The sequence below is a fragment of the Argiope bruennichi genome, chromosome 6 (genome assembly GCF_947563725.1).
Source record: "Argiope bruennichi chromosome 6, qqArgBrue1.1, whole genome shotgun sequence".
In the NCBI taxonomy this organism is placed as follows: domain Eukaryota; kingdom Metazoa; phylum Arthropoda; class Arachnida; order Araneae; family Araneidae; genus Argiope; species Argiope bruennichi.
Window position 1 is genome coordinate 132,406,311 of NC_079156.1, and position 22,172 is coordinate 132,428,482.

General features: G+C 28.2%; 1 protein-coding gene across 1 annotated transcript; it reads right to left on the reverse strand.

The window, feature by feature from the left end:
• Positions 1–549: 549 nt before the first annotated feature.
• LOC129971465 (protein phosphatase PP2A 55 kDa regulatory subunit-like) lies at positions 550–17,502 on the reverse strand. Its single transcript, XM_056085254.1, has 10 exons — positions 17,344–17,502; positions 17,086–17,151; positions 14,790–14,887; positions 14,304–14,469; positions 11,838–12,128; positions 10,844–11,008; positions 8,695–8,956; positions 4,015–4,138; positions 3,074–3,231; positions 550–1,661 (listed from the first exon to the last, which is right to left on the reverse strand). Exons 1-9 carry the CDS (start codon positions 17,348–17,350, stop codon positions 3,079–3,081), a joined length of 1,332 nt encoding a protein of 443 aa, XP_055941229.1. The 5' UTR covers positions 17,351–17,502; the 3' UTR covers positions 550–1,661; positions 3,074–3,078.
• Between the last annotated feature and the right edge of the window lie 4,670 nt (positions 17,503–22,172).

Here is a 22,172-nt window from a genome sequence, read left to right on the forward strand (position 1 = left end):
AACAAATAATTTTCATTTATCATAAAATGCAATTTGCAAATACTATGCGTTTAACTTTTATTTTCAAAGTTTCATAAGTAATCCAAATATTTTAATAATACTGACAATATACACAATTCAGTCTCTTTTAAGAGAAAAGGTTCGCATAGGCAACAAATATTGCATTACTCAATGCAGATGAAAAAACACCTTTATTTTATGATTACGCAAAAATAATTTAGATTCAGGACAAAAGACTGCACGAAAAAACAATCTTTTAATCAACACATTTAAAATTAAGTTGATGCTTTTGATATAAGCTGAATAAAAAAAGACAACAAAACTATGAAATAAAATTGAGAAAAATATAAAATGCATGAAAATCAATCATTACATAAAATTAATGACTACCTATGATTTTTAATTAGTTACACTTATGAATAGCCCAATAAGTTAAGAAACAAATCTAAAACTTCCATCTTAGTACTACCTGAAATACAAACGTCAGAAGTTTAAGCAGACAATAACTGATCATTTGGAATTATTCTGATAAATTACACTTTTTCAAAAAAAAAAAAAAAAAAAAAAAAAAAAAATCATAATAACAGTGAAGGAAACCAAGAAATAAAAGTGTACCCAAATTTTAAATAGATATAAAAAACAAGCAACCCACATTTCCTGAAATTGTTTAATAGAAATGAATATATAAAACGGAAGATGGAGTGATTAGAAGCAGAGTAAAATTCATCAAAACTGAATTTAATAAATCTCTGCAATAAAATGAAATTAACAACAATTAAAAATAACACTTTAATTATTATAAATGATTACATGATTAAGTTCTCAAAAAAAGAACATAAACTAAAAAAAAAGTTTTACAGCACCATGACATTTTATACTCAGATCTTTACAACATGATAAGAAAATGAGAGTTTCATGACTTTCTAAAAATTTGAATCTTAAGTTATTTTAAGTCATAAATTGCAGTTAATATTCAGAAACCTTTCAGTATCTATAAAAACAAGTAATTTTGTTCAATGCCGGAGTTTTTGCAAGAAGAAGCATTTAATTATTTGATATATATCTTGATGCTAATATCCTGTAGCTTTAAAAACACTATGAAATTCTTATAAATAAATTTATTTGTAGGCACAGCAGGACATAAAAAGGACTATGCTTCGGAGTAAAAAAAGAAGAAAAAGATGAAATGAGGCAGCAGTAGTTTCTTTGATTTCACAAGTTATGCATTTTAGTTAACTTTTTTTTTCTTTTATAAAATGAGTTTTATTTATGAGAAGCATGCAACAAAAGTTTCTTTTTTTTCATTTGGAGATTGCAGCAAAAATATACAGCACAACGCTGCCTACTCATCTTATGTACAAGTTTATTTTCCTTGATTGGATGTCCTTGAAGCCTGCTCCAATGCTATGCATGGCCACCAACTGAATGAAGAAATGTAACTGCAAGGAGGGGGGAGGGAGAGGGCACAAAAAAATTTATAGGGGAGAAACAAAACAAAAGGAAGACAAAATTGTTGAAGGAAGTGTAGCATGGTGGTTGCTTGCATTGAACAGAAGTCTGTGGCACAGTCGCTCTTCAAAAATGGCACACACAAGTGTTATTTCCAGTACACTTGGGTTTTAACACCGCTGGGGCTGATCGCTTATCAGAGGAGGTAAGAACTAAAGAAATAAAAAGAATTAAGTTAACCATGATTAGGATCTTTATACACTGAATAACTCAATAATACTAAATGGGAAAAATTTCAAAATGATAACAATAAAGTAATGGTAAAACCCAAAACCATTTTGTTTATATAGATACTTTGCATGTTTACCAACAGATGTCGCTGATTAAAATACATGCAAACACTAATATAATACATTGAATCATAAAAGACAGAATTCTGATTCAAGAAATCAATTTGATTATTCTAAACCTTTCACATAATAGATATACTAACATGGTATAGAAAATGGATGCCAGCATCCAGGATAAAGACACCAACTACAAGTCATCTTAGAAATGGAAGATAGCATATCAGCTTACAATTTACTGTGATAAATATTAAGATATTTGCAAATCGATTTTTCTCAAATTCAATAATCAATTGTGTCATTCGAATGTAATCAAATTTTAAATAAATATTAAATTAAATGATGATTTTTAAACAGTTTATACACAGAAGTATATCTATATTGTAGGACAACAGGAAATGAGCAAAACAACGGCTACAAAATTCCATTCTTACAAACAAGTTCAAGTTTAATGAAAAGCATTAAAATAAGATATCAACATTAAAAATAGTGAAACTTGAATCACAATATCAGAAATAAAGACAAATGCATTTTTAACTCATCAGTATTCAGTCTCAAATTTTCATGTATATTATATAATATTATTTGGAAACAGTATTTAGTATTTGCTAACAGCATTTAATGCTCATATTGTTCCTCATTTGTTATTTTTATAGGGTATCTATCAATTTCTCATCATCAAAAGAGAAATCACCAATAATTCAACCCACCCAGAAGACCATTTTATCTTTTAAATTTTAATCTCACTCATAGGTTATTATTTATTAATTTGTATATTTAATTTTTATTTATTTTTCCCAATTTTCAGGACCTAAAAATAAATTTTTAAAAAATCATGTATTTGTAGTATCACAAAATGAAGATACTACAGATATGTGATTTACACAACTATAAGAATCTAGAACAGCAAAACTCATGAACATTGTTGAATTTTCGAATGAAGGAATAAAGGCAAAACAGGCTTCAAACCTCTAAATGTAAGAGCTATTGAAATTAGAAAGAGAAAAGGAATTTCATTAGAAATGTTCTTGCATCAAACAAATATATCCAAAATGTGATTTTTATAACCATTTTATGTTCATAATTAATATATAATTTAAATTAATAAAATGCTACAAATATCTGGTATTTCCTCTTTTGGCAAGGTTATAATGGCATCATATACATGCTATTTAATAGTCAAAACAAAACCAATGCTATTTTTAAAATATTTTTTAATGGTCTTATTACACTTTTTCTTGCTTGATATGGTACAAAAGAAAGTTAAAAGTTTTCACCTGTACTACAATTTTTCTTGGAATAAGTATAAATTATTTGTAGCGGCTACAGCTATTATATTCTCCTGAGGATGCCATGCAGTATGTAGGATCTTCCTTCCGAAATCAAGGCAGTCGACGCTAATCTCATCTTTCTTTCTTTTGCCTCCAGTGCAAACCTGAAACAACACAGAAAATTGTCAATTAAAACATGAATGATTATTTACCAACAGTTCACAGCTGCATAATATGAAATAATAAATTAAAATATTCATGATAAGTTTGAATAAAATGCAATTTGAAAACAATGATCTACAACTCTAAATTTAATTTAGCTTTCTTGAATAGAACTTCCTTTCTTTTGGAGTACTAGAAATAATTCAAACTAAATTTGGGGTTGTCCCAAGATGTAATTTGCACACACATTTTGTTTGTCACTCTAAGAAGTTCAGATTTGACTGCTTATTTCTTTCAGAGATTTCTGCTAAAAAGAAAATTTGGCTTGATTACATGAGTTTTTATTAATTTGATTTTTTCATTGCAACATTTTTGAACATGAGAGCTTTTCTATTGTCTACTGGTCTTAATACACTATAAACTTAAGTTTAATTTATGTTATACATTTGTAATTTGATTTCATATTAAAGTGCATTATATTTTAATGAAATACAAAACGTTCAGTTTCTCCCTTTTATTAAAGTTGCAGTGTGGGAAAAAAATTATTAAAAAATAAATGAATTTACTGAAATATACTTAACATAATATACAAATGCTACAACAAAAATTTTTCTCCAGCTTGACATGCTCATAAATACAATCAGATTGAAATGAAATTTTTAAATAAAACAATTTTATTGTTCTAAAAGTATTGCTAATACTAAATAAATTAACTCCATTAAAAAATGAAATAAAATTAAAGATTTCAAATTACTATACAAAAACATAATTCATATATGACTTACTTTTCTAGGTTTAAGAACAGTCTTAGGCTTAGCTATTTCTTTAGAAGCTTCTAAAGTAACGTCCCTCTTTGTGTGGCGGTCAAAGACCCGGAAGAAATTGTTATATGAGCCAGTCATAATGTATCTACAACAGAAAACTCGCATATTAATTATGTTATCACGAGAGTTATCATAAATAATGTGCCTCTTGAATTCAATTACACAAAAATAACTTTTAAAAAATTCTTTAGAAGTGGGAGTGAGGACCTCACATTACAAAAAATATTAGTTATTTTAACCAGTTAACTGCAGAATTAGTTTTAAGACCCACCCTTTTAAAGTTATGATACATATACACACCGAATACAATACAAATCATTGCATATTAAATTTTGCAAGGAAAAAAAAATATCACAGAATAAATAACATTTTTTTAATTATATAAAAAATTACACATCAACAACATCAAAGTGAAAATTTGGAATGGAATGATACAAGTCGAACACACTTAACTGATTAAGGGGAGATCATTTTATATTTCTTTAAAACTAAGGATAAACACAAATCTGAGCAGCCCTATACCACTCCTTTTAAATAAATATAATTAAACACCTTTAGAAGAGAATGAAGTTCAAATTCTGTACAGAAACTTCTTAGATAATGAAATAAGTAGCTCAGTCAGTGCAGTATCATATCAGTATGCAAAAACAGGATGCACCTAGCACTCACAGCCTTTACACACTGCTATTGGATTCACATGATCGAATCCTTCAGTACCCCTGCATTTTCATCACAGCTACAAGACTAGGCACTCCTAACTGCAAAATTATATTAGTCAACCAAGAATATACTCAGGGCATAAAGGAGCATTACATCAAACAATTTTATAAATAGATCAGAAATTAATAAGTTTAATAACTATTTTAAATTCACAATGGTGCAAAACTATCCAACTTAATATGGCTTTGTACAGAAAATCATTATCGTGAAAATGGATAAACTGCTGAAATTAGAGAAGGAAAATAGTTATTTTATTTGTTTCATAATAATACTTCAGAGATGTCACTATCCCAATATGGAATTAATGTTATATATATTTTCTTATCCTATATTCCAAATGAGATTTTATTCTCTTTTTGTTACTGGATAAAATTAAACCTGCCAATTCCGTATTTCTGTTTGGAACCTCAAAACTAAAAAGGTAATACAGAATATAACAAAGATAGAGGGCATTCATTTTCACATTAAAACACAGAATAAATGCACACATAACAAAAAGAAAACTTTTTTCAACATTAATAATTGCATTAATTATTTAAATCAAATATTAATTAATACAATATTTCTACAGATTATATAAATGAGAAATCAAAGATTTAGCTGCTCTCTACTTTATAAAACAGAATGCAATCGATGAATTCAAAAACTTAGTAAATGTCGATTCCTTTACCACCAGTAATAAAGACAAATGTTTATATAACAGTATCTTAATGGTGGAACCTGGACATAGTTACATGATGGAAGCTGGAAAAGTGCATTTTGGAACGATTTATTGAAATTCTACTTAGAATTTTAATTAAAAATTAAGCAAAATGTTGGCACATTTTGCAATAACTTCCAAAAATACTAATGTACAAAACTAATTTTTACACCATTTTAAAATTTTCTTCTTAATAATGCTTATTGTTATGGCTTTTTTTGTTTAATTTTGGTAATTTTTTTTTTTAAAAAATATGTGATAATTTTCAATAACAGATTTCACTGTTGAATTAAAATTCAAACCATTTTGATTGTTTTGTTGAATATTTAATCACATGATTTGATTTCACTATTGAAAGCTAGGGAAGAAGGTTTCTTTTTCATGTTGAATAATTTGCACAAGGAATACAAAAATGAAGCTATAATGCCATGAAATTAAGAAGACAGATTATTTGGGTAGTTACATTTTTAATACCACTATGATGTCACAGAACACAGGTATTAAGATTGTTCAAATATACAATAGAAAGAGTAGATTTAAGACTATTAAAATAACATGGCTCTGATATCTATCACTATAGCTTACAAATATTTTCTTAGAAACATCAAATTATGCATAAATGATTTAATTGAAAATAAATACAAACAATTTTCCTAGCTGTTCGTCAAGACAACTACTAGGTAATAAAATTATAATGAAATTGATGAAACTCAAATACATTAAGATTTTTGAAAATCTTTCTTATAAAAAGATAATGTTCAGATAAAAATTTCTTAAATGAATACAATTTTTTTTTTTTATTAAGTTAAAAGGTAATAAATAAAAATAAAGCATTTTGAAGAATGTCTTAATCTGTAACCAGAAAGCACAAATGTCATCGCCTTTCATTACCTATTTGCAAGAAATATCAAAATAGATAGAAATTGCCATTTTTTTAAAAGTATTGGGTTGGCAACTAAATAATTGCGGATTTTTTTAAGAAAATCAAAGACAATTTTTTCATGGAACTAAATAACTTTATTCTGTAATGTATTGCCCATTTTGATCAATGACCTTTTGCCATCTTTCAGGCAGCATCATAATTCCACGTTCATAAAACTTCTGGTTTTTATTAGCAAAAAACTGAATCAAGTACGATTTGACATCATCATCATTATTGAAATTTTTACCATTCAAGGAGTTTTGTAAAGATCGAAACAAAAAGTAATCAGATGGTGAAAGGTCAGGACTAAATGGTGGATGTGGCAAAACATCCCAACCAAGTTCCAATAATTTTTGCCGAGTGACCAAGGATGTGTGTGGCCTTGCATTGTCATGATGGAATACAACACCTTTTCGATTTGTCAATTCGGGCCGCTTTTCTTCAACTGCATTGTTTAATTTCGTTAGTTGTTCAATGTAGACATCAGAATTGATCGTTCGGTTGGGTGGTAAGAGTTCAAAGTAGACAATTCCTTTGTAATCCCACCAAACTGATAACAAAACCTTCTTTTGATGAATATCAGCTTTTGATGTTGTTTGAGTTGGTTCACCTGGCCTGCTCCACGATCTTTTCCGCTTGATATTGTAGTAAACAACCCATTTTTCATGGCCAGTTATCAGTCGTTTTAAAAATGGAACATTTTCATTATGTTTCTTTAGCAAATCGCAGCTGTTAATGCGTTTCTTTCAGTTCGTGAGGAACCCATGTATCGAGTTTTTGAACATAGCCAAGTTGTTTTAAGTGATTTTCAATGCATATATATGATACATGAAGCTTCTCTGCAATCTCACGTGTTGTACTGTGACGATCCGAATCGATTATTGCTTTGATTAGGTCGTCATCAACTTCAACTGGACAACCAGAGCGTTTTTCATCTTTGAGTGAAAAATCACCAGAACGAAATTTGGCAAACCAATTTTGACACTGCCGTTCTTTTAAGGCTTCGTCACCATAAACAGCACATAACTTTTTATGAGTTTGTGATGCGTTTTTCCCTTTGTGGAAATAAAAAAGCAAAATATGACGAAAATATTCCTTTTGATTTTCCATTTTTCAACGTACGCCAAACGAAAACTATGCAACCGATCAAAAAACTTTTTTTACTGATTGACAGCTGAATTGCCAACTATCAAATAACAAAATGTGTTTTACATTTGTACTACGCCTGCAAACCTAAAAATTCAACTGAAGCAATCTATGAGTGAAATCCGCAATTACTTAGTTGATAACCCAATATTTCTTTGAAATGATCTGAAAACTTTTGAATATTTGAATTAATAAGACAAATTTAATAATTGCATAGAAAAAGTATATGTAAACATTTCTGGTAATTTAAATTCATATCTTATACAAAAAACAACGCTCACTTTTTTCATAATAAAAAATTACTCAAAACAATTAGCATTCTAATTTATGTATGAAAGTTGCATATACTTTTTAAAAACCATTGTAGAAAAGGAATGGAATGATCTAGGCAAATTTTAAGCTATAAGAAAATTCTGAAATTTCATAATATATGCATTATACTCATTATAATGCATTTTTATTTTCAACAAAAAGTATGAATTCATATTTCCCGATTTTCAATGCTGCACTTCGTTTTTAAATATTTTTGAGTTGTCACAAATTATCTGCCTAAAAACATAGCAAAGAAAAGAATAATGAAAATTATTTTCCTTCTAAAGTATATATTACAAAAACAATTAATAAAATTGAAAATTACTTTTGTTAGTACAATCGATGCAACCAAATTTGAAGAACTAAATGATAAAATATCCAAGCATGTGAAAATTAATATACTGTTGAAATGATCTTTCTAGAAAAGCAATCCAAATAAATAGCTAATAACATTCATAAAAATAAACTTTTTCATGTCAAACGAGATCCATAAATGCAACCAATAAACAATATTAGAAAATTTATTCAAATTATTTTTTGTTAATAACTTAATTATTTAGCCCATACTATATAATTAGATCACATATTTTGAGAAATTATCAAAGCTCAATTCCAATTAAGAAATTTCAGAAGGACACTGTAAGCCATTTCATTTTTTTTTTTTATAAATATGTTACAAACAAATGTTTTAATTTTAGCTTATACACGATACTCCACTATACATGTCATGTAAACAAATTCACTGCATGTTTAATAACCGAAACAAATACTTTTAAACTTCTACACATAAATTGTATTTCTTCTAAGAGGAGGAAGAAAAAAGAATCTAATGTAGCCTTACCCATCCGTTCCATTCCAGCAGCACTCGAATTTATCGAAAATACAGTCATTTTCATATAAACTACACAGTTTTGATCGAAGGTACTCATGCACGTGGAAGCACTCGATTGGCTTATTATCCATGTTGAGGTCCCAGACTTTCACAGATAAATAGTCCCTAGAAATTATATAACGTCCATTGTTGCTAAATTTCACATCTGATATACTAGAGATGATTTCGGAAAAGAAACTCCTATTTGTTGGATCCTCTGGCTCCTCAAACACTAGACAAGAAGATATTCTTTAAGCAATGTAATATTAAGAAGAATGAAGTAATATAAAATAATATTTTGTATTAAAAGAACACAAAATGAATCAACACATTTTTATAAAAATTAAGCTTGAGTAAAAACATAGTTCTTATAATATTGAAAACCAATCCGGGATTGCTATTTCCTGGCCCATCCAAACGTTTTTTTTCGTCATTGCAGGTGTTAATAATCGTTTTCTGATTGGTTTTCTTCCAAATCTCCCAGCTTAAATTAGTTTTCATCGAACTGTCGATGAAACCACGCTAACACCAGTAGCTAATAATTCTCTCTGAAGATTTCTACTTGTTTTGCAAGTATGCATTGTACTATTTCGTACAAGAAATTTGCCTGTTCGAGGTGTGGTCTGCGTTTGCGTCCATATTTACTCTTTCGCTTTGAAGAAACTGTCCAAAAATTCTTTTGCTGATTAATAATCCTAGAAACACTGGATTTTTCAATTCCAACTGCTGCAGCAATATCCCTCACAGTCATAGACGTATGCTGACTAAGGGTAACAATTCTAGTCCTTTTCCTGAGAGTGATATCCATTTTTAAATACATGCCAGAAAGAGACAATTCACACAAGCAACCACTTTTTACAGCAACTGAAGGGAAAAATTTTTTGATTACGTGGTCGAAGTGGTTTAGACTAGTCAAGGGCAGTCGCATGTTGTAAGAAAATGCAGCTGAAACCAGTTTGAGGCAGAAAATCCACGAGAAAGGAACCGTTTTCTTTGTCCCAATTAATTCGCACAATACTGTATATATATATATATGTGTGTGTGTGTGTGCATATAATTTCCAATTTTCCAAAATACTTGCTTAGTTTTCCCTGTATGAATTTTTAAATTTAAAAAGATAAAATGTTGATATAGAACAGCTGTAATTTGTCTTCAGAGAATTAACAATAACTAATGACATTTGGTGACCAGCTTGTTCACCAAGATTAGATTATGCTTTAAATGATTAACATGGAATGCATTTTTCTTGTTTTTTTTTTTTGTTTTTTTTTAAATTTTGCTTTGTTATTTGATAAGACTGAAAACCAAATATAATAGCAATGTACATTTTATTTTACATAAACATCTACAGAATATTTCTAATAATATCTTGTAGCTCGATCAATTACCTATGCAAATCACTGAATTCAAAGATGTCCAAGGAAGCAGTCTGAAATTTGCAGGATGGTTTGTTTGTTCCCATTTGACATTAAGTAATGAGAGCTATTTCTGTGCCAAGTATGTTAATGTTTTATATATAGAGAGAGAATTTATATTTGCTAAGGCATTCTTAATATTATACACAAATATTTATTATCTCAGTTCTTTTCATACACAGCAAAATTTGATCAATTCAAATCAGTAAGGTTTGCAACAAAAAACAGTGAAAAAAATAAAAACAGCAGGCTAAAATAGGAATTAAGACCCATTTCTAATATTAAGCAGATTTAATAAATATATAAATTGTTAATTCATTTAAAAAACTAATTTTGAAAGTAATTTTAATTAATAATATAGAAATTTCAATAAATAGCATGTTGAACTTTGAATGCAATGTAGAAATTTTGCTTTGAACAAAATTAAAATTTCTGCATAAATTTGAAATTTTCTTAACAAATAATTCTTTTTTCTTTTTGTTTCAATTATGTTAATAAGCAATCTAAAAGACACAAACAAAACTTCAATTTATGTATAAATTAACTTCTTATTTCCATACTATGATATAAACTGTCCAATATCAACTTCTCATTTATTTAAAATAAAATTATTATATATTTAATCTTTTTAATGGTTCTAATCTCTCTGTACATTTCAAAAATATTAAAAGAATACAAAAATAACAAAGAGCTGCAATACTAACATTTGGCATGCTGATCACAGAGGGCAGCTGCTCGCATATCACATAGACGAATGGTACCTTTACTACTACTGTACACAAACACATTACATTGTGAAGGGTGGAACTCTGCAGCAGTAATCACTTCAGTCAGCTCCTCCATATTGGTAGGCTTAATATCAACAATGTCTGGGAGAGTTAATTAAGGACAAAAGACTTCTGAATTAAGACTTTAAAAAAAAATCAAATACTATATTGGTACTTCAATATAAAAAAAGTGCTTAAAAATTTAAAATAAAATAAGAAAAATCCCCACTTTTAACAAAAATTTATAAATATTTTAAGATGTTTAGGAAGAAAATTATACAAACTATTATAATAACCTTAGATGTGACCTTTTCTAAGCATCCCAAATCATGAATATAATGCAAATTTAAAGGATGCTCCAATTTTGCCAAACAATTCTGATATGGTAATTAGTTTTAAAAACTGTACAAAATTAAGCACAAATTTTCTGTTGCTGTTCCATTATCTTCTCTTCGAAAAAATAAAATCTAAAATAACAATTTGTAATATTTAAATCAGACAACTATCAGATCAGATAATTGTCTGATTATTCTAAAAAAATTTCTTAAAAATTCTTCCATAATTTCTCATTTTACATAAATACTGAAGATTCAGATCACTTAGATAAATTTATTTCGATAAAAGAAATAGCTTCTCCTTCAAATTGATTTTTTAATTGACATTAGAATATTTTTATTGAATGTCATTATAAGTAACAATTAATAGATTGAGAGTTAGCTATAATAAGATTTAACTGCTTTTTCTCATTCTAATAGCTACATAGAATTAAACAATTTCTGCTTCAATGATAATTTTGATGCATTTTAAATTTTTTTAGTTTTATAAATCATAAAATTCAATACCTAATTTACTAGCTAATGAATAAGAGAAACTAAAATAACTATTGATAATATGCTTATCCTTTCTACATATATATATTTTTAAAGGATACTAAAACTTTGGTCCGTAATTTCTAGATGCCAGAGATTGATGCGTAAATCATCTGCGGACAGATAAGTCTCCTGGTCACTGTTCACAGAGATTGAATTAATATGGTAAGTGTGGGCATTAGCGAAAATGCGCCTTGGACTTGCTTCCACCATCAGTTCCATAGGTCGCACTGTAGGAACACGCAGGCTAGTTACTGACATAGGGTCTTTTAAATGACCTGCATCATCCTTTAAATTATAGCCATCGATTCGCTTGTCTCGCTCAGATACTTTCCACAATTTGATAGTCTTATCTGAAAAGAAGCATCAGAACATTATCAGGGGTGTTTGTGGGACCCCAAAAAATCCCCTGAAACTTTTACGGACTTATTACCGGCATTTTGGAGTTTCGAGGGGGGGGGGAGAAATGAAAAATTACAATTATGAAGTATTGAATGACCTAATTATAAAAGTTCAATGAATTACTTTTTTTGCAAAATTAATAACCATAAATTTTCAAACATATAAACTACTACATTTTATGCAAATATTTTAAATTACCTGAATTAATTCTTTTAAAAAAAATTATCTAATTTCTGCTGCTTTTTTTTATTTTCTGATGTTTGTGGGCTTGTCTTTCTTTTGTGGTGAACTTCATAATTGCAGGAAGGTTGACTTTTATTTTCCTCATTTACAGTTGAAGAAATTTCCTCGAGAACTGCACATGCAGAGGTAGAAGCAGTTTGCTTTTCTGCTAATGTAGAAGGTTTTTCAGAGACTTTTATAGGTGACTCATCTGAAATACATGTTTTTAAGTCCTCTTGATATGTTTTCCAACTTCTGTTCATATTCAGTAAGAGATCTTTGTGAATTGGATCAGTCATTGGATTTTTTGAGCCATATTTTTCACATGAGGTTTCTTTAGAAGCCATTAAATCATATTTAATAGTCTGCACTGCATCTAGGGAATCAATCTTAAGAGAGGTTCTATAGTCAGTGACAAGTGTATCCATTAAGTTGAATGCACTTTCCACTAATGGGCCATGGAAGCAGCTAAGGCAGGCTTTGACCAATTTAGCCAATGTAGGATACTTATAATCATTTGTGAAATCATCTTTTAAATTAAAAACTTCAGACCAATATTTATCAATTGTACACTTGACTTGATTTCCACTTTCATCAGATGTGTAGAGCATTTCTTTGGTGATATCAATATCACTCTGGTATAACCTTATTTCAGCTTCTACTTTTGACTTTTCATTATCACTAAAAATATGGGACATAAAAGATGATAATTTTTCAAAAGCTAATATTGTACTGGTTTTACCTCTTAGCTCTGGATCTAATGCTGTAAAACTAATTAGATATGAATTTTTAAGGGGTAATTTCTGTTTCATATGCTGAAATTTCTAAATGAAATTCTCTTGCGTACATAAATAAAAAAATATTTCAATAAGCGAAACGAAAAATTTACACGTGCATCAATAAATGAAACTAAAATTTAACACAGCGGAGAAAAAAAAGTTGCGAAGTGATCAATGACAAGTAGCTAATACGGCGAAAAATCCCCCTTCTCTACTTATTGGCGACACGCCAGGAGAGATAAGACCTTTGAACCCAGAGTCACGTTATCGCACATCTGGTCGAACGAAGTCTCCCCCTTTTTTTTCTGCCGCGCCTACTTGCCGAAAAGAATCCAGAAGAGAATGTCCGAGAACCGGGGGAATGAGTCATAACTCGCAATAAGGAAAGAACAAAACAGAAGTTTTTTCCCCTTTTTCACGCATTATCACTGCCTTTGGAGAAAGAAAGGAAAAGTTTTCACCACACACACTGACCTTGCGTTTTCTGCTTTCAAAGCAAACAAAATTACCTAGATCAAAATAAATAATTCATTATTATTCCTACTTCCTTTTGAACGACGATCCCCGGAAATTCCGGGGATCGAAGTTCAAAATCCCCGGAATTCCGGGGTTTCCCCGGAGCACAAACACCCCTGCATTATGAACAAAATTTACAAAAATACTTTTTAGCTTTAAAATAATGATAAACGATTTTCACACTACATTCTTAGGACATTAAAAAAATACAAAGTTTCAGAATTTATCATAATTAAGGAAATTTTAAGCAAACAATAGTTTAAATAAATTATATAATTGATAAAGTGTCGTAGTTTTTCTTATCAATATAACCTTACACAATTCTACACAGGCTAGTATATATGTACTTTAGTATTTTTAAGAAATAACCTTTAATGCAGCTGCTTTTTTACATTGTAAAAATAGTTTTTTTTATCAAATATTTTTTAAACATTTGATTTTTCCTCCTATATATTTTAAGCTTCTGATTGTAAACTACAAACAACTAAAATAAAGTGAAAATTTTAAAATAATGCAGAGAAACTTAAAAAAAAAAGTGTTTTTTTTCCTAATCGATTTATTTAAAAAAAATTTATATTATGACATAATTACAATCAATGATTTACTTACCATTTGTAGAAAGTAGAAAATGAGCAGGATTTTTTCGTTTAAGCCACCTAATTTTATTAATTTTTTCTTCAATTTCTAAACTTTTAAGATAATCAAATTCAGGTTCATGACTTTGAAAAGTACTATATACGTTGTATTCACCTCGCTTTGGAACAGACAGCTTTGACTAAAAAAAAAGAAGAAAAAAATTATCTGAAAACTCAAAATAAAAATAAACTCATGCAGATAAATTTAACAGTTTTTAAAATACAATTTTTAAATTTTAATTATTTTTTTTACTTCAAAATCTATTATTTACTGTTACCAAAACTTATCATCAGGTGACTTATCAAACTTATTGATACAAAATTTCATTAATGGTTAACTGATTACTAATTTACGAAAATATTAAAATACTCTATTGTCATTGAAATTTACATCAATAAAATTTAAATCCTCTAACATATTAGGAAGTCAGTGAAAAGACAATTATAATGTAAAACTTACCAATGGGTCTCTTTGAAAAATAACAACTCGTCCACCTTTATCACCTGTGGCCAACAGGTTTCCATCATGATTGAATTCAACACACGATATAATATCAGCTGTAAATAAAGAGACCTCAGATTCTGTTATATGAAACTTATTAGAATAATACAGCTTTTGAAAATGCCTCACTCTTCTTACGCTGTAATTTATACACATTTGATTCACAGAAGATATACATAAAAGTAATCTTTTTCTTATATGCAGTCTTGGTGCTGTTTCAACAACTCATTAGCACTAATCTGTAGAATACCCAATAACTTATAAATGTTATAACTTAGATATCCATAATCTACAGCATATACACATTCATTATGGTTAGGTTGCCTGTTGAAGGCAGACAAATCTGATAAATATTACTTGATATGAAAATTGGCAACTTCCTGTTTTTATAATTAAAAGTACATATTTTTATCCTATGACTAATAAAAAATTAACATACTTAATTAGTTTTATCTTTCTTCTCATTCAAAACAAATTATTACCTTTTAAAACTTTATAGTCTATATTCCTTCAGTATTAAGATTTAAGAAAATTACACTTTTCAGTAGGCCCTGATAGATACTTAAGCTACTTAAAGAAATGGTACTTAATCCAATAAATTTTAATAAGTTCAAAAACACAATGGAAAAACAATATTATATAGCATTATGCAGCATCAAACATCATAACTAGTCTATATTATAACATTTATAACTTAAACAATAAATATTTTATTAATGCATACCCAAACTATTATTATATTGGACTCAAACAATAAATTTATAAAAGTGGGAAAAAATGAAAAAAGCCATTTTAGATTTTCTACTTAGATTAAAATAGAAAATGAATAATTCTACAAGCATAGGAGACTCATTCCCAGCAACTGGCTTGCATATCAAGTTACTCCTTATTAAAACTCCAGAGCTCTCAAACACACATGCTTATTGCATGATATATTTACAGAAGTGAGCGCTGAACTAGAAAGAGCATGGAATATGCACACGAGGGCGAATACATACAGCACCATCTACTTTGACATTTTTATTAGTAACAAGTAAAATAAATCAGTTGCTATCCAAGACTACCTAAATAAAATTTAGTTCAAATACTAATCTAATTCAATGTGTGAATAAAAATGATATAATAAATTGAAAATTTGAAATTACTAGATGATTAAACCGAAGTTAGCAGGATTTTAACCAACTCAATTTAATTCTACCAGAGAAATTTTTTACATATTAAATTAATTAATAAAAAATATTAATTTTTTTTAATTTTATAAATATAAAAAATTTCTAATAATATCTGAATTAAAAAAAAATTCATATGTAAAATTTTATCTTCTACACGACAGCTAAAGAAATTAACATTAAATTAGGAAATTTAAAAAACAATATATTTATCATATTAATTGAGCCTTTTATTATCATTCATTTCTATTTATTGATTAAACTAATTTGACTCCAATCAATATCTGATATTCAGAATAGAAAAAAAAATTATGGTATTAAAATAAAGTCTAACTAATATTAACATATATTTAAATAAAAAATTTTAAGTAAATAATACTACACTGAAATAAAGTCTATACTTTCTTCAATCAAATAAAACAAATCTTAGTAACAAAATATGCAATATTTATCCTTTTAACAAATATACATTTTAGATCTAATCAGCAAATCTAGTTATATGACTCAGTATATTAGATTACCACCAATGCAAAAACTTATTACATGTTAAAGGCAAAAGATGACATTAATAATGAGCAACTCTTTAGATTTACAACAAAATTATTCTTTCACTTTATATTTTGACAAATACTTATTTATAATGTTCAACTTAGATGTAAAACTGATTTTAACAAAATAGCAAAGTGGTACTGAATTTCAGATTACTTTTAATAACCAAAATAATTAAAAATTAACAAAGAATCTAAATAATTTATTAATAAGCATATCACTTCTTTTACTTAAGAAATGGGGCAACAGAGTAAAATTCTGATATTCTTTAATTACCATTAATGAACATCAAAAGAATCGTATAAAGTGCATTCATTAACAAAGAACAAATCATACTCTATCAATCAAATAGAAGAATCTTATTTTTTTAATACACAAAACGAGTATCGACGATAAATTTCAACACTGATCTCTCTATTCCATCTAAAAGAATATAAATCCGAAAGAGTTTATACAGTGCACTAATGTCAATTAACATCTCGCAAAGAATTTATTGAATAATACATGTTAAAGCGGTAGAAAAGATAGCAACTTACCCTCTGTTATCTCATCATCAAGAGTTCCTTTAACTTGTGAAAAACACCACTGAATGTCTCCATTTCCTGAAATAATGAACAGAGACGATTTACTAATTCATCAAGTAGTTTTCATAAAAATAAAATTTAAAAGTTTATATATTCAAATCTAAGAATTTGTATTGACATATCAAAGTACTTCATATAATGAGCCATCACCTATTCAAAAAACAATATAATGCATAAATATATATATTTAAAGAATCCCATTTTCATTACCTGCCATTCTGGGGAAATTCAATTTCCCCAATAAATTAAATTGAATTCGTTAACAATTATGATTCTTCCGGCATTTGTACGAACAGCGAGTAACAGCACATTATGCAGAAAATGGCGTTTCATCAGTGTTGCCGAATGCCAATCACTAAATTGAAATTCGAAATGTAACATTATCGACAAACAACAACTTTTTTTTTTTAGATTTTTTTTTTTTTATTATGAATGATTTTTAGAAGTTAAAGTTGTCCTTATTTGTTTTAAATTTGCATTTGATGAACACCTAAAATAAACTGAAATTTCAGCGAAAAATTAGTAATCTTGGATAATAAGCTTTCGTCTTCTCAGTAAGTCACTTTCGGTAAAAGACTTTCTGTTGGAGCAATGTTACAAATGATCCTCTGATTAAAAAAAAAAAAAAAAAGGAAAAGGAAAATTCTTACAGACAGTCTGAATTGTGAGCTATTTTTCCTGTTCAGTATTTTTTTAAAAAAAATCGAGCTTCATAAAAGAAATGAATATATAACAGTAGTATTGAAACCTGTTGAAAATCAAAGGATCGGAACAGAGCAATTTCGGTGGCGTGATCAATTCCTTCATATCAATCATCTACTCAAGAAACTAAGGCAAAAATTAATTTTATTTATTTATTTATTTAATCTGCATCCATTGGATGATTGTGTACAGTACTATTTTATCCATTGCAGGATAATTTGGCTACAAATCTAATCTATTACAAAGAAATATTGCTCGATATTCTGAATATCTTCAATATGTTGAAGATACTATATCAATAATACAGTGAGTAGTTACACACTGATGCATATCATTATATCAGATTAATTTTCAACCACAAGATAGAGCACTATATTAAAAAAATATGATTTGTTTCATTAGAATTTTTAAGTGTAGTGGGGTTATTTTCTATACAAAAAAACAGTTCATATTTTGAATATTATTGAGTTATATATAACATTAATTTTTCATTACAGTTCTTAATTTCATTCGCTTATAAGCATTCGAATTAGTAATGGCGGTTCTAATGAGCTTCCTAATTACTTTACGCTAAAACCATTTTTAAGACGGCCTTGATTATGAGTATGGCAGTATACATATATATAAAATTCGTATACGAATGAGTTTTGTTTCATTTGTTTATTTATCAACAGTCGAATATCCAAAACTAATGCTCTATCCTTAATTGCCCAAGATATTGTACGATTTCTCAAGAATGTTTTTCGATATTCTGAAATGCTGCATGAAATCTTAAGGAATATTATGGCAATATTAAGGAACAATAATATTAATGGACAATAAATTTTATAGGATTTCTATAAAAGATAGATTAAAGTCAATAAAAACTTTTAGATTTCTAGAACGCTAATAATAGATAATCTGATGTCTACTTGACTAGAATTCCACAAAATACTTGAGGTGCTCGTGATTATCTCTGCCTCTATTAATAATAAAGGAGAAAATGTGGTTCATTGAAAGACAATCGTTTGAATCTAGAGGTGTCAAAGTTCACTCACATATATTTTAAAAGGTGGGAATGGGCATCTCGGAACGATATTTTTAGACTTTAATCAAAGTCTTAATTAATTAAAAATTAATTAAAATGTTAACGTTTTTTCACGAACACTTCTGAAAATATTATAATACAAAATAATTTTCACATTGTCTTAAAATTCAAAAAATTATATTTTCAATGATATATTAGTTTTTTACAATATGTATTTTTCTATTTTTAATCAATTTAAAAAGATATTTTAAGTGTATGTTATAATATATTTCATTGTTGAAATGAAATTCTAATCATTTTCATTATTTCTAATAATATTTCAACCTTTTTTTTTTTTTTTTTTCGTTGCTGATGATCAAAATATGAAGATTCAACTTATTTTTACATATTTTGTAGGCTTTAGTTTTAAGTATGCTTTTAGTAAAAATTTTGAAATTTATTATATTTACAATTAAGACTGAGCTTCAGAATCAAGTATTGGCGATAAATGTTTAGAAAACGCTAATTTTTAATTGCTTCAGTTTTATGAGGAGTAAAATATGATTTATAAAGATATTGATAGAAAATTTGGTAGTTTGATTGAAAAATTGATAGAAACAAAGAACAATGAAGAGAAAGGCATACAGCTTCTAAAATAATACAAATTTTCATTAAAATTGGAAGTTTAAAAATATTTTGTTGAGAAATCCTCTAAAATATAGTTGCATATAATATTTAATTAAAAATGTTAGCAACTGTATATCCTGGCAAATCAACTTATCGCCAAAGGTTGCTAATATTTTTGCAAGCTTTGCAAAAATCTGTATCAAATTAAATCCTCTTAGAATGATGTAGTATTTGCTTACAAGCTTAAGAAGCAATAACTTGCTATGCAGGCACAGCGAGTAACGAAATAAATATTTTTGAGGATTCTTTTCCAAATTATGTTATAATCTAGAAGATGTTTGTATGATAGAGTTTCCATAAGTTTATTATTTCTGGTAATTTAAGCAATTATGTTAAGAATTCATAATCAAATTTTTTTCAGCCATTAATGTTTCATTCAAGGATTATAGAATGACTCTTTTTAGTATAACAATCTACAGCATTTTATAATACTGTTCGGCATAAACAACATCGAAGAGATATCGCACAATATCTTGGGTTCTTCCTGCCATCTTTTTCAAATTTGGTTCCTTTTTTTAAAAAAAAAATTGAGAATTTCAATAATATTATGTAATTACAGATAAAAATTGTTTATTAATCGAATCTTTCTGTATGAATTTTGATAAAGAAAGCTATATTCATTATATGCGAATTGTTTCCTTGCAGTTGCAGCTCAGTACTGTGTTCAGTATTGTAAACTTAGTTAACTAGATTGAGTCAATGCTTTCTACATGAACATAAGTTTTTACTTTTTCCTATACGTAGTATAGAGAAAGTATTGTAATAAATTCGACCTCCCTGAGTTCGAAAAACATATTTTTGGATATTTTTTGTGTGTCTGTAACAAAGATAACTCAAAAATGCTTTGAGCTAGACGGATGAAATTTGGTATAAAGTTTTTATAACTAATTGTTGGTCTGTATCAAATTTTTAGCAAAATCCGTTCAGAGCAGTCTATTCTCCAAATGTTCGAATACAAGTTGACACGATAACTACAAAATGAAATACAGTATTCATATTTAGCCTTTATAGTGTAGACACCCTATCAAATTTTGAGTTGAATCCAGCAAGGGATTGACTTTTTGTCGGACTGTAATTTCAGAAATATGTACACAAAATAGCTCAAACACGCAATGACTTAAATATATTAAAATGGCATGGAATTTTATTATTATAAGAGTAACTTTGTGTCTAATTTTTGCTTCAACAGGTTGGGAAAAACGAGGCTGAAACAAAAATTGTATTTTCAGATCTTAATAACCGCATGCCAGGATGTAATCGCCAAAAAAATAGTCAACGATCAGGTGATAGCTTAAGTAAAAATGAGAAATTCAAGCCAAAGGTAAATATTTCGCAACTATTATACGCCAATGCCATGCAAGATGTACTCTGCGATAGTCTTTATTAGAGGGCAAAAATGTTCTGGGGAGATCACTCCCACTGATTAAAAAAAACTATTGCAAATAACTTTTGCAATATAATTTGCAAAATAATACTGCAAAAAACTATTGCAAATAACAATAGTAGTATTGTGATAGCATATTTTTTGAAAATATTTTTCAAAAACATACAACTGTAGACTGTTCGAAGAATTTACCATTTGAATGGGAAGCATTGAAGATCGCTTCACGAATCAAGAAATAATATTAATAGAACTGAAGCTGTGAAATGACATTACTGTTATTCGGAGGATTGATCGAGTCATCAATTTTTTTTTCTTGCGCAAGGGCCAATATTGGCCAAGCTGTACCAAACTTTGTTAACTTAAAATACAAAAAAAAAAAAAAAAAAAAAAAAAAATACTAATTAAAAACAGTAAAGAGATGCAAAGTTAAAATAACAGAGTAAAAATAGAAATTAAATAGTATGCATGAAATTGATGTCAAGTAAAAATGAAAACACATTAAAACGATAAAGGTTGCCAATTATATCTTTCAAATTTTGATAATCTCTTCCGAAATATTTTATTCTTAGAAAATGGAACTTAGGGCATTCACACATGATTTTCCGGACAGAAATTATGGTACTACATCTTGAACTAATTGGAGCTGTATCCGAATAAAGTAAATGCTTGTGAGTAAAATAAGTATGACCTGTGCGAAGTCATGTTAACTTGACTCTCAATCTACGACTGAGAGAGTCAGCCTTAAAACCAAAAATAGACTGCTGGATGGAATACAATTTATTATTTTCTGGCGCAAGTCCTCGTATTAAGTTGTAAGTCACAGGTATATTGCCATATATGGAGCGAACATTGTCTTAAAATTTGATCTAAGTCTTGAAACGGAACAAATGTTTCTTCATTTGAGCTAGCTGTTTTTGCGGCAGCATCAGCTTAATCGTTCCCAAGGATACCAATGTGTCTAGGAATTCAACAAAATTGAATGTTAAAATTATGATCCAGCAGTTTAAAATACTGTACTGAGCACCAAAGGAGGGCTTTGTCTGGATAAGTTAAAAATTGCTTCATTCATGGTTATAATGGTAAAGACTATTTTGCTTGATATTAGGCTAGAATGTTATGGCAATTAATTCCGGCATCTTTCTGCTTAACCTAAGTGGAACAGCCTGTTGCACAATATTGTACAATATTATGCGATATTATATGATATTAATCAATATTTCCCAGTACTATACAATATAGCGAATATTAATTAACGCCAAA

Excerpts from the sequence above, each read along its gene's own strand:
- LOC129971465 (XM_056085254.1), bottom strand. Across the intron at positions 8,957-10,843 it reads CTGTGATCAGCATGCCAAAT|TGTTTGAGGAGCCAGAGGAT; the intron begins GTTAGTATTGCA and ends CTTCTTGTCTAG. Across the intron at positions 3,232-4,014 it reads CTGTTCTTAAACCTAGAAAA|GTTTGCACTGGAGGCAAAAG; the intron begins GTAAGTCATATA and ends GTGTTGTTTCAG.